The 24509-nt window shown below is 49.8% G+C and overlaps 1 protein-coding gene across 8 annotated transcripts in view; it reads left to right on the forward strand.

Moving 5' to 3' along the window:
* The first annotated feature begins 3084 nt into the window (after positions 1-3084).
* The window catches only part of SLC41A3 (solute carrier family 41 member 3), a 35126-nt gene continuing 13701 nt past the window's right edge, over positions 3085-24509 (forward strand). Inside the window, exons 1-5 of one of the 8 annotated variants that reach the window (XM_036323159.1) lie at positions 3085-3211; positions 8445-8731; positions 18319-18426; positions 20716-20787; positions 24336-24480. In XM_036323159.1, the coding sequence (XP_036179052.1) occupies positions 8477-8731; positions 18319-18426; positions 20716-20787; positions 24336-24480 (580 nt within the window). In that variant the 5' untranslated portion in view covers positions 3085-3211; positions 8445-8476. Of the gene's footprint in view, positions 3212-3258; positions 3461-8444; positions 8732-10591; positions 10694-14394; positions 14764-18225; positions 18427-20715; positions 20788-24335; positions 24481-24509 lie in introns of those variants that run through there. The other 7 variants (XM_036323163.1, XM_036323160.1, XM_036323158.1 and 4 more) reach the window with 7 other exon arrangements.

The following is a 24509-nucleotide window of genomic DNA, read 5'->3' on the forward strand; positions in this document are numbered from 1 at the left end:
GCCAGCACCTGTGTGACTTCCCTGCCCATCTGGGGGTGCCCTGGGGGGCCCTGCAAATCCTGGCACACAGTGAGGCTTTGGGCCCGGGAGAGCCAGTTGCTGTGGGGGGAGACACAAAATTGAGAAATGGGTGTGTGTCAGCTCCAGCCTCAGGAAGCAGGTGCTGAAGAGGAGTTAAGAGTTTGAGAGGCCTCACCCCAGACACCAAGGGGAGGAAGCGGGGAGGGTTGAAGAAGCTCAGACTCCGATGCAGCAAATCCGGCCTGTGTGGGAGCCGCCCCAGGGCAGAGAGGCCTCAGCTGATCGCTGACCAGAGGACACTGCTGCGGGCTATTGCCCCAGACTGGCATTTCAGTGCAGGGGCGATGCTTAAAGGGGTGGTGGACCTGCCTTAACACAGTAACTTACATCAGACCAGACAAGTCTCACCTCTGCCTCTTTTCCGAATCCACGTTGTTTTGCCTCAAACACCCCTAGAGCCAGGGCATCAGCAGCGGAGCCCAACGAATGCAGCTGGCCCTCAGCCGGTTCTTTCATGCTCCTCCCAGTGGGAAGCATTTGGAGGGTTCAACCCTGGCCTCCCTGCAAACAGTCCTTCACAGCAGAAGAGCAGGCAACGCCTTGAGCACAGTCCTATCCAAACCCAAATCAAGCCAAGAAACACTGTCCCCCCCTCTTCAGACACACACACATAGAGCTTGGTTTAGCCAGGGTGCCCACGATAGTTCTACCTGAGACCTCTGGTTTAGATACACAAGACTAGGCTCCGAGTCTTCTCCCCTTTATTTTTTTAATCCAAAATGTGTTTATGGGATGGCTCCCCAATCACCTCGATCTGAGGTGCTTTCGTGCTGCTTCCTACTGAAGGAGCGTCCCCTGTAAGCCGTGCCTTTCCTCCTGTCGTCTGACAGGGGACAGTGGGGCAAGCAACACACAGAGGCCGTTGGTGCAGGGCTGAGCCGGTGGTGATTTTATAGCACCTGGGCGTTTCACAGCCATGAGGTAGGCCCTGGGCTCTGCACCAGGCGCTTCCCCTGTGCTTCCTCTCCCCTTCTGGAGCGGGGAGAAGGGGCTCCTCCCTGAGAGGAATGCTGTCATGGGGTGGGGTGGGCCTCGTCACGGCCAGAAAAGCTCTTTTCCCTCTTTGCAAATTTTCCTGAAACTATAAGTAAGTATAATTTTAAAAACCACCCAGTTTCCCCCTCCTATGTATTTCTCGCCGGTGTGTCTCCTTTACTTTTACATAGAACACTTCACTTCTGACACTTCTGGTCACCAAACGTGTGAGGGCGTTTTCCCACATCAAGCAATTTCCTGCAACACCAACTAAAGTGAATGTCCTATGATATAACTGGATTCTGACACTATCTCCCAAAAGATCATACCAGGCCCTACACCAGTGATGGCGAACCTATGAACTCATTTTTTTGGTGGATTTTTCTTTGTTAAATGGCATTTAAATATATAAAATAAATACCAAAAATATGTCTTTGTTTTACTATGGTTGAAAATATAAAAAAATTTCTATATGTGACACGGCACCAGAGTTAAGTTAGGGTTTTTCAAAATGCTGACACGCCGAGCTCAAAAGATTCGCCATCACTGCCCTACACGTTACGGCTCAGTCCCACAAAACTGCTCCCACCCACTTCCGATGTCAATTAGTCTCCAGATGTCAATCTGAAGATGTCAATTAGTAGGTCTCCAACTTCTACCCAATTTAGCTATAAAACAGCGGTTCTCACGACCCCCTCCTTAGGGTCAATTAATTTGCTAGAGCAGTTCACAGAACTCAGGGAAACGTTTACTTACGTTTATCAGTTCACTATAACCCAGTGTATATGGGAAGGATACAGATGAACAGCCAGATGAAGAGAGACAGGGTGAGATCTGGGCAGGTTTTGAGTACAGAAGTCCCCTCCCCATGCAGTTGGAATGCTTTACCCACTCTGTGTGGATTTGTGTGCCAGCCTGGAATCTCTCTGAACCCTGTATTATGGAATTTTATGGAGGCTTCCTCAAATAAGCACGATTAATTATTAACTCTGCTTTCTATTCTCTGACGAGTGCCTGATGGGCACTCTAACCATTCACCCGCCGTTGTGGGGTGTTCTGAGCTGGTCCGAGGAGTGAAGTGCCCTTACAAACAGGTAAAAGGGTTTAACAATAAATATATTAAGAAGGTGAGGATGCACATCATTCTAAAAACAGCATCAAATTGAAATGCACACATACAGTAGTCAGTCTTGCCTGAAATGCCAACATGAGACCAATTCACACTTAGAAACATAGTCTTGACCCCTCAATACATGGGGAAGGAAGGAGGAGCCATAGGACGGTTGGCCCTTTGAAGCCCAGATGCCTGAGGACCTGTGCGGTGGAACCAAATCTAGATATAAGAGAAGGCTGCAAGTTTGTGTCTGTGAACCCGGAGAACCTCTTGTGTGTAACATGCAAAATTGTCTTTTGTTGAAATAATATAATGCAGTATTTCCTAAGTCTAGTTAAATACCTACTAAGTGTTAGGGTTGCCAAAGGAGGAACGCACGAGGCCAAAAGGGGTAAAGAATTATGAATTTATTAGGTCATCTGGAAACCCAGATGGGCTGAGCCCCCAAATGGTGCTAGCACCCAAGGACGGTGAGTCAGAGATTTTAAAGGACTCTAGATGGGCTTTTTCTGGACAGAGAATTCTCTGGGCGGGTCCTGAGGGGAAAGATAATGGTTTTAGCAAGTGAATGTAGTCTGAGCAAGTGCTAAGCAAAAGGGAATGTCTGATGTGAAGTGGTCTAAAGGTCAGTTCCCAGGGGTGGGGGTGTCCTTTCAATTATTCGAACAGACCTAACACTAAGAAGGGCTCCTGGTGGTGACCTGGGATCAAATGAAAAAACAACAACAGTCTAGCAGTCATTTCTATACCCACAACAGCAAGACACTACTAATCCTGGAGACTCGATGGCTGCAGGCCAGGCATCCACGCCTCAGGAACGGCCTGTCTTCTTCCTACACCCTTTAAAGAAGAAACCCTCCTGCCCCTTCCCTCCCTGGAGGCTTCTTAGCAGGAGAATGTTTCCATCTTTGTAAACCAGCCGCAAAAGCGAAGCTTCCCCAAAGGGCTTTGGGGGAGGGGGGACATTCCTGCCAAAAGCCTGGGGACGGCTCTGCGCGATCAGGAAACGGTCTTTCATAGGGTGACTCCCGCCTGGAGCAGGTACCTGACCCCACACCTCCCCACCGCAAAGACCCCGCGCTTCAGCCCTGAGGGCGCGGTCTGCGCGGCCCAGCCTTCCGGCGCTGGCGAGCCGTTTCCTCCCGGTCCCCGCGGACTAGGGCGGGAGGGAGGGGCGGTGGACAACCCGGCCTTTGCCGTTTCCTCCGAGAGCCCTCGTGCGGCCGCGCTCGTCCTCCGCCCGCGGGTTGGGCCGGCCTTCCGCTCGCCGCTGCCCGGGAGCGGGATCGGGTAAGCGCGGCCGCGCGGGGACCGGGGCGGGGTGCCGGGCCGGGCGCGCGGAGTGTGGGGCCCACAGGGGAGCCCGGGGCGTTCGGAGGGAGGCCCAGCGCGGGGAAGTGCCGGGGCTGGAGCTGGAGCCGGGCGCCGGGACGTGCAGAGGGCGGAGGAAACGTAGAGTGGGGAGCGGTCGGAGGGCGATCCCGGGCAGGGTGGGGCACACCCGGGGAGTCCGGGGCTTGGGGAGCGGGGATCCGATGGGAGGCCCGGGTTCGGGGAGCGCTGGATAAGAACCTGCGGGGAGGTCCGCGATGGAGGAGGGAAAAGGGGAGAGTGAAGGGAAGGCGGCGGCAGCGCCTGGGGAAGGAACCGGATAAGGTCCTGGGCTGGGGAAAGGGGAGAGGGGACGCTGTCTAGGGTGCTTGGTAAGGGGGAGGGATACTGAGGGCGCAGGGCGGGATGGTGCGGGCGGGGTGTGGGGGTGGGGAGCGTGCTGGAGAGGGGACCCAGAGCATGGGGTGGGGGCAAGTCCTGTTTTTTAAGGTAACGCTGAGGCTCGGTCCCCCACACCGGGCACCCCAAACTCCTGGTGCCTGGGCTTAACTGTCCTGCTCCCCATACAGATTCTCTAGCTCCTCCCTCTCCCCAGCTGGTCAGAAACTACTCAGGTGGGTCCTTTTGGTGATGGGACCAGCCAGGTGTCCTGTGATGCCAATGAATTATTCCTTGCACTTGTGGACGAAAGGGGCCACTAACCTGACAAACTCAGGGAAGGACTGCGTGGCGGTCTTGCAAACTCAGAGACCTAAAGTAACTGCAAAGGATGGTCTGAAATTAAACTTTAACTAAAAGCAGTTATGGTGGGCAGTTACATCCTATGCCAGTATCTTCACTGACAAGGTCAACGTTTACCTTAACTGAGCCTATCTGTCTTGTGGCATCTATAATAACATGCCCTTGAAATGTCTGGGTAACTTGTAACTTCCCTTTTTCTGGATCCCTTGGGGCACCACCAAATGTGCTGGGCGCCAGGACAGATACCACAAATTCCTTCATTTTCATGTTAATTATTCCTGCACGCACCTAAGCATGTGTCTATCATTTTACGTTTTATCCAATCCCAGGGGTCCCCCCCCCCCTTTGCTTTCTCTCGCCTCTCTAGTCTATCACCAGTGGATTTCATGTAACCCACTACGTCCCTTTCCTTGGATTGCAATATATAAATGCAGATGTAACCCGCCAATCTCCGGAGCATTACCGCAATTCGTTGAGGTTCTGCTTCCCGGCATATGTCGACAGTTCGGCTCAAATAAACTCACAAAAATTCTTTACAGGTTTCAATGTTGTTGTTTTTTTGTTTTGTTTTGTTTTTATGTGAGCACACTCTTCACAACTCTTATGAAGTAGGTGCAATTATCCCCATGTAACAGATGAGGCAGTGGAGCCACAGAAATGTAACTATCATAAGACACACATCTAGGAAGGGGAGAAGCTGAGATTCGTCCTTGAGGCAGCTCCAAAGCTCTCCCACTGGACCAGGTCACCTGTGAAGCCCAGAGGGCTGAGGCCTCACAGCATCTTGACCCACCCCCATCCCCCAGAGTGGTCAGGAATGGCTTTGCCCCCCCACCTTTGTATGAGGTGCTAAGGACCACATTCCAGAACACTGGGGTGCCCAGAGGCTGGGGATCCAAGGCTGGCTTTCTCCTCTCTCCCCCCACCTCCCCATTGGGTGAGGCAATGTCAGTGTGCTCCTCACTCTGCAGTCTTTCCTTTGGGGGAAGGCTGGCCTGGACTCCTTCCCCCAACCTCACCCCTCCCTGCAGGCTAAAGGAGGGTTTTCCTGCACCCACAGCCCACTCTCCTGACAGGAGTGCCCCTCACCAGCAGGCCAGTCCTTCGGGACCTGGTTTGTCCATCTGTACTCATTTTTTATCAACCTCAGTGACATTTGAACACATTCTCCTTACGAAACACTCCCACATTTCCAATGAACTGATCGCTGTAAACTACTGCAGCATCAGAATCACCTCTCACCAGCATCCACGGGGATGTGAGGCCCGTCCGGTGGAACAGTGTCTCCACCCTGTGAGGAGCACAGAGCAGGTAGGAAAGACTGTCATGTGACCCAGGTGGGGCCTCTGTCCCAGCAACTCCCTCCCTCCTGAGGTCACCCCTGGCCAGTCCTTTCCCTGCCCACCCACGCACGTGCAGGTGAAGGTGGGCCCCAGGACGGGACAGTGTGGGATGTTTCTAGACGCCATCCTTTGGCCTGCTTTCCCCATGTAACAGTGGTTTCATTAGGAAGCGGTTTCTGTGCTGTGCCCACAGTGCTGCACTTCCTGCACAGCCACACTCATTCCCTCTCTGGGACCACAAGGAGCTCAGCGTTGGCGGTGCTGTCAGGCTCCCAGCACAGCTGCTGCTGCCACTCTTGGCTGTGTCTCCTTGTGTGCCCATGTCAGTCACCATCGTTGTGCCTTGTGGGGTAAGGTCATGTGAATACTGAGTAGTCACTACCAAGTTGCCTTTCACAGAGGTGGACCCACTGCCTGCCTCCCCCAGGCAGTGTGAGGCGCTTCTCTCGCCCTGGGCCTTTGGGCCATCTCATGATGAGATAGGGGCTCCGCCTGCTGGGTTTAAGTCATTGCCCCTGTCTCTAGTCTTGTCGATGCTGACTGGATGCTTCTCTTTCTTCTACTGAGCACCTGTCTCTTCTCTTACCTCTTTCTCCATCAGCATTTCCATTCCAATCAATATATATTTTGATTGATTTCAGAGAGGAAGGGAGAGGGAGAGAGAGATAGAAAGATTAATAATGATAGAGAATCATTGATAGGCTGCCTCCTGCACACCCCCTACTGGGGATGGAGCCTGCAACCTGGGCATGTGCTCTGACTGGGAATTGAACTGTGACCTCCTGGTTCATAGGTTGATGCTCAACCACTGAGCCACGCCGGCTGGGTTTGCTGATTTTTTTTTTTTTTTTTGGTTTTGGTTGACACACTGTTGACTCTGGAAATCAGATTCTCCCTTCGTAGCGTTTCTTAGTAGTGCTGTTTGTTGTAGTTATTTGTTTAGTAACTTTTCTGGACTAATTCTTTAGTCTGTATTCCTTATTATATGTGGTCACTGAAGTCTCTGTTTAGTGGTCAGGTAATGATTGGTTAGGGATTGCCTTGATCACCGTGCCTGGAACCTGTAAGTCTCCGAGTCTTTGCCAAGGGGCTCTGTTTGCTGTTGGGGCACATCAGTCAGGTCATTACAACTCTGCCTTCACCTCCACTTTCTGCCTGTGCAGAGTCTCCCAATTAGCCAGGGGTGAGAATGCTCAGGGCCTTTGCAGGTATTTCCCGAACATATGCTGAGCTCAATATGAGTGGCCTTTTAGATTCCCCGAAATGTGTAGGAACTTTCAAAGTCTGTGTAGGCATCTTATTCCCTAGCTTTTCCTTTTAGGTTTCTGTTAGTGTATTGTTTATCCCAGTGGTCGGCAAACCCATTAGTCAACAGAGCCAAATATCAACAGTACAACGATTGAAATTTCTTTTGAGAGCCAAATTTTTTAAACTTAAACTATATAGGTAGGTACATTGTTACTAACATAATTAGGGTACTCCTAAGCTGGCCTTTGCTAAAAACGTCCTCAATGTGATTGAGAAACATTCGCTGAGGTCGACCCCTTCCAACTCTCCCATCCACACTCGTCTTGTATACTTGTTTCAGATAGCCGAGTGTGGATGGGAAAGTTGGAAGGGGTCGACCTCAGCGAAAGTACCTCAAAACAATGTACCTCCCCCGTGCTGCGTATCCCACGGCCTTCCTACGCCGCGTCTCCCGTTGCCCGACTGACACCCCCCACTTCTTCTAACGCCACTTCTTCAAAATAGACTCGCCCAGGCTGAAAACTGACTTCTGGGCATGGGCTACGAAGTTTCAATCGCACTGTACGTGCGCCCGCACGTGGTATTTTGTGGAAGAGCCACACTCAAGGGGCCAAAGAGCTGCATGTGGCTCGCGAGCCACAGTTTGCCAACCTCTGGTTTATCCCAATATTACCTACTGTCTCAGGCAGCCACAAAGTGCCTGTAATTGTTTTCAGCACATGTCCAATAGGGAAAAGCCTTTTTATGCTAAGTGACCTATGAGTCCAATTTCGGGCTGTCTACCAATGGCATCTTCCAGTGAACAACCTGGTAGGTCAAATAATGAGAATTCTTTGGGAATGAGGCTTTGAAATAGCTCTAGCCCATTTTAGTCCCTCCATCTCTTTTTAAGGTTTTTAAGGTTGCTTCAGAGGGGGAGAGCAGGGGATGGGAATAAGGCAAGTTGACACCTTATGGACATTACAGTGTTGCTGTTCTTTCTGAGATTCAACATTTTCTCTTGACTAAATCTGTGTTGCCCTAGATGGTTGGGCTCAGTGGATAGAGCATAGGCCTGTGGACAAAAGGGTCCCAGGTTCAATTCCAGTCAAAGGCACATGTCCAGGTTGCGGGCTTAGTCCCCAGTAGGGGGCGTGCAGGAGGCAGCCGATCCAATCGATGTTTCTCATCATTGATGCTTCTATCTCTCCCTCTTCTTTCCTCTCTCTGAAATCAATAAAAATATACTTTAAAAAAAGATCCGTGTTGCTGCATGCCTTTGATTAATTTTCAGAGTTCTGAAAAAGTTACTTCTGACAATTTTCCTGTTGCTTTTATGAAAGAGAATTTTGAGAAGTCCTTATACCACCGGTTTTGCTGGTTATAATTCATGTATTTTGATGCTGTCTTTTGTATGTGTGTGTTTTTTTCTCAAACGTGTGCATATTAAATAAAAATGTGTGCAAATTGGGGTTGCAGGAGGCCATGTGGAGCAGGCACCAAGTGAAGGGCTGTGGATTGACCGGAATGATGCCAGCCTCTGTGAGAAGGGCCTGCAGACTTACAGGGTATCAGCTCTATTGGGGGTCAGGAACTCTACCCTACCATCCCTGCTGCTTTGTGTCTCCCAGGTGAAGGCTGCCAGGGGCTCAGCCGTGCTCACATGGATGGGACAGAGACCCGACAGCGGAGGCCGGAAGAGCTAGGGCTGCCACCTGCCCTCAGCACAGGAAGACTCCCTGCAGCCTCAGAAGATGGACCTCTGACTGTCCCTGAGAGCCAAAGGGTGACCTCTAAACTACTGGGGACTGAACTCAGCAAGGAGACTGCCCTATCCATTGGCTTCCAGGTGACAGTGCCCTTCATGTTTGCAGGCCTGGGACTGTCAGGGGCTGGCATACTTTTGAACTATTTCCAGGTAAGTGGGAACTAAATGGGGATGATGGTGTTGGGGGACTGCCTAATGTCATCCTAAAGAGGAGGCAGCTACATGTTGGGCCCAGCTTGAGGAACATAGGGTAGGGCCTCCTCTCAAGTACAACTTTCCTGCAAATTGGTAAAGGTTCTTTTAGTTACTGGTAACAGAGACTAACGTAACCTAGGTGGACCAGGAAGGAGAGGGCCCCATGGTGAACTATATGGGTTCCCCTTTGTGGCCAATAACTTTAGTTTAGAGACCTGTGGGACTGGGGGTGCAAGGAGTGTGTATCCCCAGGGAGCACCAATCCACATTAATCAATGCCAGACTTATTGATGGCCTCAGCGGGGTTGCCGCCTTGTAACTTAAATATGTGGATAAAAGGGGTTCAATGGAAAGTAATTTCATAGGATGATCTGACCATAAACTTCTAAGTGGGCCAGTCATGGTGAGCAGTCTTGCCCCAGGCCTATAACTTTTAGTAAAAGGTTTATCTTTGCCGTCAGTAAGCCCTGACCATTGTTTCTCAGCATCTGATTGACACACCTTTGAAATAAACCGCAGCCAACTTCAAGAGAGCACTTACTCTGTTAGTCTTGTAATCCCATTTGCCACCTTGCTTTCTTCCACCTTCAGGTAATGTTCCTTCAGTTCCTACTTAAATTTTTCCCCAGATGATAAGAGAAAGTTTATTTAAAAAGTTACGGAGGTAGAAGAAGTGAGCCAGTTGGGCTGTGTTGGCTCAGGAAACAAGTTACAGAAGCAAAAGAATGGCCCTTGGAGCTTAGGATAAAGAAAGGCAAAGGTAACACTCCTGGGAGGAAGACGGGGAGGGGGAGCAAAAGGGAAAGGGGAAGGCAGGGGCATGCTCCCAAGAGGAAGAGCGTCCCTTTCCCCCCTTAATTTTAAATGAATAAAACAAGCTGTGAAACTGTTATTCTCCAGAGCATGATGTCTGCTGTGGTTCTGAAAGCCTCTTCTTTACTTAATTGGTGAGAGAGGGATTCCTGCCCTAGTGTTATGGGGCTGACTGGACCCATGATCCCAGCACTGGACAGATGAGATCACTGAGTTGATCAGTCACAGTACTCACAGCCTGGGGGAGAAGGACACTGCCTACCACTCAGGGCCACAGGGGTTGTGCTTGGGAGCCGAGCAAATTGCCAGGGGCTGTGGGAGGCAGGCCTGTGTAGTAACAATAGGGTGAGGTGCCCACTGGTTCTGTGGGAGGGTGAGATTAGCCCGTTTGGATAATCTCATGGGCTGGCAGGAACTAAAACCCACTTCAGGGAAAATTGGGAACTGTGCCTGGTCCCCCTGATAAGAAGCATTGCTTAGCTAGGGTACCTTATCCGCTGGAGCAGAGAGGGGAGGGGAAGTTGCAGTGAGGCCATGGTTTCACCAGATGTCAAGGCAGCAAATCATAATAATTTTAGGCTTGGCACCACTCAACCGTATGAAAGGCTGGCTGGGTTTCTTTTTCTCTTTGTTTCTACGATTCTGTTTATTTGTTTATTCATTTAATCATTCATTCACTCATTCATGCAACATGAGTATGTGTGCCATGGGCCAGCACTGAGCTGGACGACGCCAGGGTGGACACGACAGCCAGGCCCTGCTCTCATGGCCGTCAGAATCGAGTGGGGAGCCCTAGCCGTTTTGGCACAGTGGCTAGAGCATCAGCCTGTGGACCAAAGGGTTCCGGGTTCGATTCTGGACAAGGGCACATACCTTGGTTGCAGGCTCCTCCCAGCCCAGGCCCTGGTCAGGGCCTGTGCAGAAGGCAGCCAATCGGTGACAGACAGTAGATGCATAAGTCCATGTTAGGTGGCAGTAGGGGCTGTGATGAAAATAGAGCTGGATGGTAGGCCTCAGGGGCGTCCGAGAAGGACTCTCTGAGGAGGAGATGCTGGAATGAGGCTTGAGTGATCTGAAGGAGCTGCTTGGAGAAACTTCATGAGAGTAAGCTGGGCAGGGGTGGGAGCAAGCGACTCAGTCCACTTTTACTTGTGGGTGGGTCTGCCAGCCAAAGAAGCAGAAAATAAAGAACCTTTCCTGTTATTGAAAATGTAATTGGCTTGATTTCTGAGGACCTAACGTGATGGGAAAGAATTCAGGCCATTTGGCTCAGAATCAGCCAAGGCTCAAGGTGACCCACAAAAGGAATAGGAGGCCGTTTGGAAGGTATACTCCTGGGAATTCCCAGTTCTCACTGAAGAATAAGAAGTGAAAGCTAGGAATGGCCATAGGCATCCCAAAGCCCTCTGCCTGTCCTCGGCACCTCCTAACTGTCCTGCAATGACACACGCCCTAAAAATCAAGGCGTGTTGGCATAGAGGAGTGGTTCTGATGCCACAGGCCTGGGGATCTGATTCACTGGTCTGCCCTGAGGCGGGGCTGCACATTTTTGGAGCTCCCCAGTAGTTCTGATGGCATTGTGGACGGAAAACCACTGATGCAGTCCCACCCTCATGCCGGAGGCTGAGTGGTTAGAGGCCCACAGGGCAGGGACTTGTTACAGGTCACCCAGAAACCCACCTGATGCTTGACCCAGATTCCACCGCTACCTGGTACAGCCCTGGAATCCAACTGAAGCTCTTGGGAGATTTTCCACTGTGCTACTGAACTATTTTTAAAATCACATTCTTGATTTTTTTTTTTATTATGACCTAATAAACTGTGTTGACATATTTTGTTCTCAAGTTTCAAGGAAAGTAATTTTTCCTCACATAATGACATCTTTTATTTATTTTTGGTGACAGTTGATGGTTATAACAGCAAATAATCACAATAGAAAATACAGCAAATTATAAAATAAAGGTCACTTATAATTATGCCACTCAAACATAACCACTTTGAGCACCTTGGTATATATCTTTCTGAACGTTTTACTGTTTGTATGTCTGTGTGTGAGTGTATTTATCTTAATTTCTCACTTGATTTTTAAAAAATGAGAAACAATTTTGTAATGATTTATAACTTGCTTAATCAGGAATCTCTATATGAAATTGTACAAGTGATTATCTATTTCCATATCTTCTGTCCTGATGAGAATGGTTCATGGTCTTGCTGTGTGTGTTGACATTGTATTATGATGTCTGAACACATTCAAAACCATAAAGAAATTGCAGGAGTTGCCAAGGTCAGGAGAAAGTGATTGCTGTTGGGGCCTCTCCAGCGGTGTGCCTTGGGAGTGGTGTGGTCGGTGTTGCAGGCCAGCTGAGAGGGGTTTTGTTTTAAACCGGTTAGCTCCCTTAAACCAGTTAACTTCAGCACCTGTTTTCTCAGAACCACACCATTAATCTCAGCCTCCTACGGGTACAGGCGGAAGGGTCAGGGAGTGTTCAGCAGGGGAGGGCAGTGGGGGGCAGTCTGCACTGGGAGTCAAGAGCTAAGGGTCTTAGTCCTGCCTCTGATACTAACTAGGGTGAAGCTTTCAGGGCCTACGGAAGGCAGTACTTGCTGGTAAGCATCTGGAGATATTTTGAGTCTGGTGATTGATTTAACACGAAACGATTCCTTGTTAAAAGGCATTGAGAAGCACGGGAAACTGAAGATCTATCATTCTTTCATTCATTTGTTCATTCATTCGCTGGTCATTTAGCGCATGTGTGTAGTTGATTCTGCTCTATGCTCTCAGCATTTCTTGACTTTCCTTCAGAGAACTTTTCCCAGGTTATAGTTACATTTTCCTTTTTACGATTACTACACCGGAAAGCTCAATTCATATCTATTCCACTGACAGATGCACCACATCTGTTAGACCGTTAGATCAGAGTCTGGCAAATATTAGGCCCTAAGTACTAATCCGTGGAGTAAATTAATGAATAGTTTCCTGTGCTGTGAAGATTGCAGTAGTGAGTCAGTCAGACTCCCTTCTCAAGAGGAGCACAGTCCAGGAAGGGACAGTAGATTCTTGAGCAGTTCTTGCTTGCATTAAGTGGACTTACCTTCAGACAGATTTTTAAAAAAGTACTTTGGGAATTCTGGGGAAGGATATGTTAGGCTGTGGCCAGGAAGCTAGCGAGGCCTCAGAGATAAGAAGGTGCCTCCACTGGCCATGGGTCCAGTCAGGAATTTGTCCTGGGCCTCGTGTGGAGCTGCAGAAGGAGCCATGTGAGAGCAGGCATGGTCCATGGCAGGGTCTGCAGGGATTTTCTTCTGTGGCGTGCAGCTATGCAACAAACCGTACCAAGCTTCTGTGGCTGTTGGAAGCTAGTCTTTCAGTTTGATCATGAATCTGCAGAGCTTTGGGCAGGCCTCTGTGAGCATGGCTGGCTGTTCAATGCAGCCTCTGTAGAGGTGGCTTGCTAGGCACTCCAAAGTAGTTCACGTGACATGACAGTTGCAGCTGGCTGTCGACTGGAACCTCAGCTGGGGCTCTTGGCTGGAACCCCTCTATGTGGCCTCTCCATGTGATTGCTTGGGCTTCTGCATAGCATGGTGGCTGAGTTTCAAGCATGAACATCTCAAGAGATGGGAAGTAGAAGCTGTCACTTTCTTAAGATCTGGGCCCAGAACCAGACTGGCACAGTGTCTCTTCCACTGAGTTCTACTCCAGCACTCACAGACTGAAGGGGAGGAGACAGAACTCTAACTCTCAATGGAAGGAATGCCAAAGACATTTAGAGCTTATTATGTTTGGCTCCTGAGAGGGGTTTAAAAATATCTGTTGAATGAATGAGTGAATGAATGGTGTGAGGAAAGATGCAGTGAGAGGAATATCTGGGCCTTGAAGGAAACAGTTATTGGAGATATTTGGCTGGAATTGTCAAGGAGAGGTCGTAGGATCTAGACTTGTGAGGACTGTGAACCTCAGGCTAAAGGGATGGGACTTGAGCATGGGATAGACAGGGGAGCCAGTTAAGTGCCCAAGGGACCGTGGTTTAGGAAGAGGAGGTGAGGCCTACACCAGGGCCTGGTTTAGGTAAGGTCCTCAGTCCATAGGTGAGTGTGCACCTGACCCTTAGCTTTGGGCTTCTGCTGGCTATGGCCTTCATCCCTGCTCCAGCCTGGCACCTGTGAATGCACAGTGGACATGCCCAACAATAATAGAATTCCTGGAAGGCGTGTGGCAGCCCAGCCCTTTCTCCTGGACCGGGTTGGTCTTACCTTTGTAGCAGATGAGAATGTGGTCCTTTTGGAAGCACGTTTACAAATCTCCTGGGCCCTTGGAAGAACAGGGCTGTGATTCCTCTGAACACAGTTTCTTTGTGTGCCCATGACCCCCTGGACATCAAAGTCGTGGTGACCACATGGGTATCTTGGGGACCTGCAGACCCTCAGAGGGCTGTAGACCTGGTCCGAGGAGTGGGTCCCTCATGCTGAGATTGTCTAGGCCCTTATCTGCCAAGAGTGGAGGCTGCCCAGGGCACACGTGCCAAGGGCGGCAGATCTCTGCGTGGCCCTTGCCAAGGCCAGTCCTCACGTGGCTCTATCTCTGGGTCCAGCCAGAGCCAGCGTGGGCCAGAGGGCTGGGTGCTGTCAAGGTCGTGCCGAGGGACAGTGAGCCTTCTTGTGGCAGGCTAGCCGAGGGAGGTCCCGGCTGACGTAGCAGCCACTCTGAAGAAAACCTTATCTGCAGAGATCAGATGGACAGCAGGAGCTGGCTTAGGCCCCAATGAGGCTGAGTCACTCGGGCCTTTTCTCCTCACTTGTGTGCTCTGACTCTGGCTGAGGGGCACTTGGGGAACCTTCCACAGACGCAGGGCACCTGGCCTTCCTACCTGTGCGGACTTCTTAGGAAACGTATCTCGCTGAGGGCGAGGAGGACAGAGGACGGAGGGCTTCCTGGGCCTGGACATCTTGCTCCAGGGACTGTGCTTGACAGCCTGACCATGGTGGTCACCCAGCTGAATCTGGAGTTCCGCTTTCAGGGCAAGAAGTTGCGAGGCTTCAGCTGTGAGCTCACCCGGTCCCCCCACGGGGTCTTCCCTGAGACCACCTTCTCCATCACGTGCCAGGTTGTGGTCCCCCTTCTGCTCTCGGGTCTGGGCATGATGACTGCCGGCCTGGTGATGAACACCATCCAAGTGCGTACCGGGCATCTGAGGGGCAGCGTGGGGCCTGGGCTTGGGCGGACTGGGGTTCCCAGGCAACACAGATAGGACAGGTGTGGGGATGCAGGGAGCCCCCGAGTGGGGCTGAGCCCTAAGCCAGGCCTTGGGGCTCAGCGGAGCTGGCAGATGGGTCCTCCAGTGCCTGAGATTTACAGCTTCGGAGCCCTCTCTGAAGGTCAGCCCACACGAGCCACATTAGCCCCGGGAGCTCAAACCATTTTCCTTCCAGGGAATGCAGACTCATTAGGCAGGGACTGAGGAGTTCGAATCCTGGCTCAGCCATTTGCTCAATATCTGAGAGAACTCCTTAGTGTCCCCCACCTCAGTTTCCCCATCTGTAGATGGGACTAATAGTGCACCCACCTTGCAGGACTGTGAGGATGGGTGACCAAGTGCACCTTGTGTTGTGACCTGTGTTGTGATGGGCACTACTCCCTCCAACCCCCAGAATCTTCGTGGGGCTCTTCCTTGGGAAGACAAGGGACAGAGGTCAGGCTGGGGGTCCAGGCCAGCCAGGGGCTGTGGTGGTCTCCATTGGTAGAGGTTCACCTTTGTATATTTTGGGGGGGGGTGGGACAAAAGGACTCCTATCTATTGGGTATGTGTCCAGGAGTGGAATTGGCAATGAAGGGTTCTAAAGGGCTGGGTGCCATGGTCATCTACGTGCAACAAAACTCACCCTGGCAGCAGGGCCAGAGACACCTGAGGGTGCGGCTCCAGGCCGCAGCGGGAAGCTGGGAAGCTGTGGCCCTGATTCACAAGTGAAGAATCATCACTTCTGATTGACTTCAGCCTCCCTAGTACCCTGGCTAGATGTCTAAAGTGTTGCTGGAGAGGGCAGTGGCAGAATGTAAGACAGCTACAAAGATTTGGATGGCAGGATGGCGGGGAACACGAGGGGTTAATTAAGTCCTGGCTGGCAGAGCAGGAAGGATGCTTAGAACTGGTGGGTGGAGCAGGGCATGGGGGGGCTGGGTGAGGAGGGTTGAGTTGAGAATCCTGAGTTTGAGGGGCTTGTGGGAGATCAAGGTTCCGTCAGCAGTTGGGTCAGCAGGTGTAACACGCAGAAGGCAGATCTGAGCCGGTGACGTCGCACATCACCAGCACAGACCTCAGGGCATCAGCCAGGGTGCTCTGGCTGTAAGGAATGGAAAACTTAACTCAAAGTCACTAAATGATTTCTGATCCCTGTAAAGAAGTCTACAGATCAAGCAGCCCCGGCACTAGTTCACTCGCTGGATTACCAGTGTCGCCCAGTATCCAGGGTCCGACCGTTTTTCTTCTTTACCTTCCACGTCTGTTGACCTTGTCCCTGAATAGACCCCTCATGGTTGTGTGATGCCTCATGTGTCTAGACATGACGTCTCAAATCTCTTGGGCCACGATGTGTCCCAGCCCACACCCAAGCAGCCACTTGCAAGAAGGGGGGACGCCTGCATGAAGGGTCACGGTCTAGCCTTCACCTCCTCCGGGCCGTTTGTGTGGATGGAGGATGGGGTGGCTCTGGAAGTTGGCTCCAGCCTTGGAAAGGAGAGGATGTGGACAGAACAGGGAACTGAAGACCAAGTGTGAAGGGAAGTCAGGATTATGTCAGGAGGCCTACACCAGCAGGTCTCCCGAACTTGGGTTTTCCTGTTGGCAGAAGCGGACTTTGCATGGGCTGGGGTGAATCTGGTGGGAAAGGATTAGTCAGGAGCCGGGTGTGCCACTGGGCAGTCAGGGGTCCGGTGGCAGCCTGATCTTCCCCTCGGCTTGGTTCAATCTGTCCTTGAACGGCGTTTCTCAGCTGCCGAATTGGAATCTTGAAAAAGATTGCCCCTGCGTTTTCTGGAGAAAGTGTGTTAGTTTGGTCAAATCAGCCCACAAGGCTGCCCAGGAACCTGAGGACTATGCAGAGTTGAAAGCCTGTGCCCATCTTAAATCAAGGCTTTTTAGACTTTGGTGAAATGTCTAACCTTGTAGCTTTCCTATATGGAAAAAGGAAATTAAAAAAAAATTTTTTTGGCGGGGGGGGGGGGGATAAAATTCTTTAATTACATTTTAAAAAATTAAAAGGTTGGGAGGAGGAAGAGCCTTCAGTGGAGGTCAAGGTGGAGAGAGTAGAGACGTCAGCAGAGGACGGGGATGTGGTCCTAGGCGCCAGTGTGGAGAGCTCAGAGGTGAGCCTGTTACACAGGAGGAGTCTAGTACATATTTGGGCAGGTGGGGTGTGTGTGTGTGTGTGTGTGTGTGTGTGTGTGTGTAAGATGCCCTGGCCCAGTCCCTTCACCTCCAGGTTGCGTTATAGATGACTCCCCAGGCCCCAGAAGTGAGTGGATCCGCACAGCTTCATACAGCTCTTGTCTCAGGCAATGGGGGTCCCCAGGCCTCCTATCTCCTAGCTGACAAAATAGGTGTTTTTTGTTTTTGCAGTTCTTGCATTCTAAAACCAGGAGGAGCTTTTAGTATAGGGGTCACAGATAACTGTGGGGGCATAGTGTGGGAGCTCAAACCAATCAGTAGAATCATTACAAATGATTGAGGAATAATCTAGTTGCATGTTAAGTAGGTTGGAATAGTTTCCACTCCACAAAGAATTGTTTTCTCTTCTAGTTTTCTTGATCCCTTTCGTTTTTTTATTTTTTTAAATTTTAATTTCTTTTAGCATCTACTCTATGCCCTCTTCACCTTCACCCCTCCCCCCTCACACTCACCACACTGTTGTCCATATCCATGAGTTTCCTTTTTTATCCCCTCTCATTCTTCATGTTTTTATTTCCTTGTGTTTGATAGAGACCTGTATGGACGCACCTTCTATCTCTTTAAACAAATCCCGAGCCCCGCCACCTGATACTCCAGCGCAGTTTGCGCTTGGCCTTGGTGCCGGGAGCAGCCAGCAGGCCTGGGCCGCCTGGGAGTCCTTGTCCCAGATAAAGCAGTGCCACTCTCAGCTCCGCTCTCCCAGTTCATGTGGATCTCCCAGCTCTGAAATCGGTGACTCATTCCTGTTTCTGCAAACACAGTGTGCACACCTAACAAAGCGTGTCCCCGGGCTCAATCCAGCCTCCTCCCAATTTTCCCAGGTTCTGGGGACCAGAAAGAAAGGGACTCTTTTGAGGTCTCTACTGCTGTTCACTGAATAGTATTGAGAACATCTCACAGCTTCATCATTATTTTGTATTTAGTTTAAAGCCACTTATGTAACTATTTAGGCCCTGGCTAATGTGGCTCAGTTGGTTGAGTGTTACCCCATGCACCCAGAGGTCACAGGTTCATTTCCCGGTAAGGGCATGTGCCCAGGTAGTGGGTTCGATCCCCATTAGGGGGAGTGCAAGAAGCAGCTGATTGATGTTTCTTTCTCTCTCTCTCTCCCTTCCTCTCTCTCTAAAATCAATAAAAACATTTTTTTTTTTTTTAAAAAAGGAAATGGTTTAGTCTTACTCATTTGTTTTACAGGGAATGAGGAGTAACTTGTGAAAAGCTCTCAAGAAATGTCCGAGCTATGCCATTATGTGTGTATGGATTGAGCTTCTTGTTCTGTCCCACCAGCACTGGCCCGTGTTTGTGGAGGTTAAAGACCTGTTGACATTGGTGCCACCCTTAGTGGGCCTGAAGGGGAACCTGGAGATGACACTGGCATCACGACTCTCCACAGCTGTAAGTGGACATCTGGGTGACCTACCCCTCGGGGAGGGACATGTCTGCACCACCAGGTCTCCCCGACGTAGCTTGTAGGTGGGTGGGTTGGACTCTCCAAAAAGAAGTGTTGAGTTTTGTTCTGTCACGATGCTCTACTTGGTCACTCTTCCCAGCCTGTCATCCTGTTTAGCCAAGCTGTACTGCTGTATGCCCAGGCCCAGCCCCTGTGTGCCCTGAGTTTCTCCTCTAACCTGATGTCAGGCAAGGCTCTGTGTCCCTGTGCCCAAGTCTGTGGGCTGCTTCTGCTCGGCCACCTGGACCCTGATCCCAGCTCCATGCACTCACACTGAAGCCATGATGAACACCACAGGGCTGATGGAGGATGTCATAGAGGAGACAGGGTATTAAGTGCTGGTGATGACCTCTAGGGAGGGTTTGTTCTGCAGAGGGCTTGTGACTGCCCCACAACCAGAGTTGCTTCCTATGGGCTCTAATTCACAAGGCCCCTAGCTGTGCCCCTCTTCTCACCTCTCCTGGGAGTTGAAATTCTTCTCCTCTCTCTGATGCCATTTGGATAGCCAATCCAGTATGTGCAAAAGGCCTGTGGCAAGAGGAAGTGTGGTGTGTTCAAGAAAATGAGAGAAGAGCGATGGCTTTAGGTGGAGTGCAAAGGGTAGGGCAGGGGCTGCCTGGCGCAGGACTCAGGAAAGACAGGTGAGGGGTGTGGGCCGAACAACAGCCCTCAAAGATGTATGGACAGGGTTTTTGCGGTTGTGATTACATTAAGGGCCTTGGATGGGAGAGCATCCTGGATTACCCCAGTGTCATCATAAGAGCACTGATGTAGGGGAGGCAGAGGGAAGTTTCAGACAGAAGAGGAGGCCTCTGAGAAAAGCAGAGACCAAGGAGAAGATGTTCTGCCACTTTGAAGATGGAGGAAGAGCCATGAGCCAAAACATGTTGCTCTACTGACTGGAAAAGGCAAAGGCACAGACTCCCCTCGAGCAAGGCTCTCCTGGCACCGTGATTTTAGCCCCATCAGACTCATTGCAGACCGCCGGCCACCTGACCTGTAAGAGAATACGTTCTGTGTCTTAAGCCCATGTCAGGTTTCCTGTTACAGCTCTAACAAAGTATTGCAAATTCAGTGGCTTGGAACAACAGAAGTTTACTCTCTTACAGTTGTATTTTAGATCTCCTTTTACTCTGTGTTTCCGAGAATGCTGCCTTCTTTAGAGCAGGCTACCTCTGGTGACTGGGGGGAGAGTCAAAATGTGTTGCCTAGAGGTATGTACCAGTAACTGGTCTTATGGATCTGGGGACTGTGTGTCCCTCTAATGGCCACTCTAGGCACTGCTCTGCCTTTTCTTACCCCAAAACGCAGTCTTACTGCCTCCGGGTATCCCGCTGTTGGCACAAGTCAGCCAGGCAAGGGAAGGTCCTGCAGCTGGTCTGCCCCACCTGATTCCCTTGTTGCTATGAGCACCTGAGGTGGGTGTTCATCTGTCTGTGGAGAACTGACTGAGGCCCTGGGACAGTTCTGTGATATGTCCCCAACGTCCGTCATGCTAATGACAAAAAACAACTCTCCTTATTTGTACAAACAAAAGTGATTCTATTTTGCCCCTGGGAGTTCAGGAACTTAAAGAACTTAGTACAAAGGAGCTGAGAAAACATATTTGCTTTGAAATCTTTTCTTATCTACGTATTGAATTTTGCTGGCAATTGCTATGATATTTGGACCTGACGACCATCTTTAAAGGAGAGAGTCATCTTTCTGAGCCTGTGTTTTAATACTAAGAGGAGAGGGACTTCCATGTGTTTCTGAAATGGGATGATTTGCAGAGATGAGGTTGGGAGGTTGGTGGTTCTTTGAGATGTCCACTGGCGTGGGAAGAAGGGAATTTCAGGAGAATGGGGCCAGAGAACTGGCAGAGGGCGCAGGCCAGGGTCACAGAGTCCTCCTCCCCTGTGGTGTGTGGAGGGACTTCGGAGTCAAGTGGCCCCGAAATTGTGGGTGACACGCATGCCTGTGTGTGCTTGTGTGCATGTATACATGTGTGTGCATTTCCACCCTTGGGTATGGGAGAGATGGTTTATGATACCGTCTCATTCTCAAAGGCACCTGTGTCTTTACCTCTCCACTCCCCAGTCACTCTTTTGAAAACTGGTTAATAATTTGTTCTGACGTCAATGAAGTGGTATTTGCTGATTTCTCTCCTGAGAGACTGCCTTTTTTTCCAGGAAGGATTGACCTGGCTTTGGGCCTAAGTAGACTTACCCTTTGCCCTTTTCTCTCCACACTAGGCCAACACTGGACAAATTGATGACCCCCGGGAGCAACACCGAGTCATCAACAGTAACCTCGCCCTCATTCAGGTGACTCTCCCCTTTACCTGTGGATGGGTCCCCTCCCCTCTTTGGAATCTGCAGCTAGGCTGGTAGGAAGAGTGAAGGCACGGGGAGCCTTGTCTCTGCGCTCTGGACTGAGCTCTGGGGATGGGAGCTACTCATCCATTCACCCCGTGCCCACCAGACCACATTCTTGCAGTAGCTGGGGGCTTCTTGAAAGATTTGCCTATACTTGTTCATTTCTTTTTCTCGTAGCCTAGGGTGCAAACTGCCCCCCAAAGTATCCCTGAAACAGCATGGCTAGATCTGGCCTCATCACCTCCCCTCCTCTCACTCACCTGTTCTGAAGTCCCCAACTCAGTCTGGTTTGATGATTGAAAACTCACTCTGGGAGTCAACCAGCTGGGGACCCTCAGGCAAGTCACTTCACCTCACCTGCAAGGTGGGCTGTTGTGAGCTGTGGGTCGTAGGAGAGGCATGGTGTCTAGCTTGCACGTGATAACCAATCATGCCAGCTATGCCTAGTGAACAGTCTTACCATTTCAGTAAGTTGGAAACTGCGTCACCTCAGCTTCTCTGCCCCTGATCCTTACATCCAGGTACTGAGCATACTACCTCTGAGCTACGCAGGAATCCAGCCTTGCCCCTCCTTGCCTCGGCTTCTTGGTCCCCTTACTGACTGCAAATGTCTTCACTGTTTTAACTGCTTCAGGCTTCTTGACCTTCCACTCACCTCTGCATGGTAACCTAAGTGACCTTTTCAAAAACCTAAAGCTGATCAGACCTCTCCTTCTCGCAGCCCTTCTGTTGGTTCCCCTTGTCCAAGTGTGGGCCTGGTCCAAAAAGCATTCACGGTCTGGTCCCACCTTCCCCACCAGTCGCATGTCTTGCATATGCGGTTATCTCTTCGTGGAATGTCCTTTCTCCTTTTGTTCACTTGGCAATGAAGCCCTTTAAAGACTCTAGTTCAGCGGTTCTCAACCTGTGGGTCGTGATCCCTTTGTGGGTTGAACGACCCTTTCACAGGGGTCGCCTAAGACCATCGGAAAACACATATATAATTACACATTGTTTTTGTGATTAATCACTGTGCTTTAATTATGTTCAATTTGTAACAATGAAAATACATCCTGCATATCAGATATTTACATTACGATTCATAACAGTAGCAAAATTACAGTTATGAAGTAGCAACGAAAATAATTTTATGGTTGGGGGTCACCACAACATGAGGAACTGTATTAAAGGGTCGCGGCATTAGGAAGGTTGAGAACCACTGCTCTAGTTAGTTCTCGGTTCTAACCTGACACCAGGTACAGCTCTTTGGTGCCTTGAATGTGCTGCTGGGGCTGCCCTTGTTGCAATTCTGTGTTTGGATGTTTGCTTTCTCCACTTGAGGTGACTTGTATGGGCCAGGACCACCCATGATATACTGTAAGGCAAGCATGTCAAACTCAGAGGCTAACAGGGGCCAAATAAATGAGGCATGTGGCCCATGGGCCACGAGTTTGACATGCTTGCTGTAAGGTGTATGGATAATGTACAGCCAGGTTTGGCTTGTAGCTGAAGAGTTTCAGAGATTAAATGAGACACTCATGATACCCCTAACAGTGGATCTGGCAAGGGGTAAGTGATAAATACCTCCGCTACAAGTCACCGGTTTTACTTTTCTGGTTTACACCAAATCCTTGTTCATATGTATGTACATTTTCACATGATGGACTTACAAACATTAGTTAAGTCCCGCTCTGGGCCAGGCAGTGGCTCGGCACATGGCCCGAATGATAGTGAGGGTAAAATTTTGTCCCCTCTATTTTTAAAACACTAAACATCAAACATAAGTGGTGCAACAAGGTTCACAAGAAAACTTTTTAATAATGTCAGCATATTCCAGCATCTATATATATATATATATGGCTAATATGCAAAATGTCCCCTCAGGAGTTTGGGAGACGGGGAGTTTAATCACTCACTATGACATGCGCTGGCCACCAGAGGGTGGTGCGAAATGAAGGAAGGCCCTGGCCAGCAGCCAGCAGCCAGCAGCCGGCAGCCCCCAGCCAGGGAAGGAAGGCCCCAGCTAGCAGCCAGAAGGCCTCGATTGGCCCTGATCACCGGCCAGGTCTAGGGACCCTACCCGTGCACGAATATCATGCACCAGGCCTCTAGTATAAATATAACCAAGGGTGATATTAAAAATTTTTAACAACTAGTAGGGCCTGGAAATACCCCAGTAAGATTGAAGGATAGCTATCGAGAGCTGGCCCAGCAGGGTCAGTGCAAACCTGCCTGACCTCGGCCCGGACCCACTTCACTGTACCGGTGCCCTGTGGATGCACCTGCAGTTGTGTGGAGGCTTCTACTTGATAAATTATCCTGCAATGAAAATGCTCTTTTTAGCACGAATTTCTTGAGAGAACTTCCCACAAGTTCACAAGGTATAAACAGTTTAAAGCTCCACATTTCCCCCCAAAAGATTACAAAATATTTGCTTTCTTAGTATTAAACTATAGCACAAGTATTAATATTTGAAGTATTGGTTTTTTCATAACCTCACCAGCATTGAAAGTATTCTAAACTACTTTTTGTACTTACTATATATATATATATATATATATATATATATATATGCCATAGACAATGTATGATAACAATTTTCTGAATTTAAGCATTTATTTAAGCATAAAACATATTATACTGTAGCCTTGGCTGATGTGACTCAGTGGTTAGAGCATTGGCCCATGCACCAGAGGCTCAAGGGTTCCATTCTTTGGTCAAAGGCATGTACCTACTTTGCAGGTTTGATCCCGGGCTCTGGTTGGGGTGTGTGCGGGAGGCAACCAATTGATGTGTCTCTCTCACATTGATGTTTCTCTCTCTCTCCTTCCCTCCCTTCTATTCTCTCAATATCAATGGAAAAAATATCCTCAGGTGAGGATTAACAGCAACAAAAAAATCTTACACTGTACATGTAATTCTATAATTTGTACTTTTCCCTTAATTACTTAATGAATGAAAATCTCTTACAATAGCAAGTGGTAAGCACTCAGTAAGTAGCAGCTCCAAATATCATTATCATTACGTGGTTCTTTGCACATAGGTACAATTGTTTCCCTGGAAAATGCTTGATCATTAGGAATATGGGTAATGTACATCTAAGTTTTCCTCCAAAATCCCTGTACCAATTTTACCACCATCAATGTATGAGACCATTTCCCTCCAGAAGTATTTTATATTATCAACCTTTCAAATTTTAATTTTACCTAGTCTGATGGGTAAAAATAGTGTATCCCATCCATCCATAGATTCATGCATCCGTTTATTTGGTGAGCACAGATGAGGGCTGAGATTCAGCTTCTCTTCTCAAGCTGAGGATCCCAGCAGAGAATAAGACAGCGCTTATCTTTTAATAGAGGAGGACCGACAGCGGTTACAAATAAATAAGATGTCTTTAAGTTACGATTTCATTTAAAATTTTCCTGACAGCCAGGGTGGTTGACCAGAGAAAACTGAGAGAATGAGAGAAGCAAGAGTTCAGAGGACCCTTCCTCACGTTTCTGATTTCTGCCTGACAGGTGCAGGCCACCGTCGTGGGGCTCCTGGCTGCTTTGGTTGCCCTGCTGCTGGGAGCTGCGTCTAGGGGGGAGTTGGACTTTGCGAAGGTGGAGTTGCTGTGTGCCAGCAGTGTCATCACCGCCTTCCTCGCGGCCCTTGCCCTAGGTGAGCTGTGCCCCAACCCCAGCACCTTC

The sequence above is a fragment of the Myotis myotis genome, unplaced genomic scaffold (assembly GCF_014108235.1).
Source record: "Myotis myotis isolate mMyoMyo1 unplaced genomic scaffold, mMyoMyo1.p scaffold_m19_p_9, whole genome shotgun sequence".
Classification (NCBI taxonomy): Eukaryota; Metazoa; Chordata; class Mammalia; order Chiroptera; family Vespertilionidae; genus Myotis; species Myotis myotis.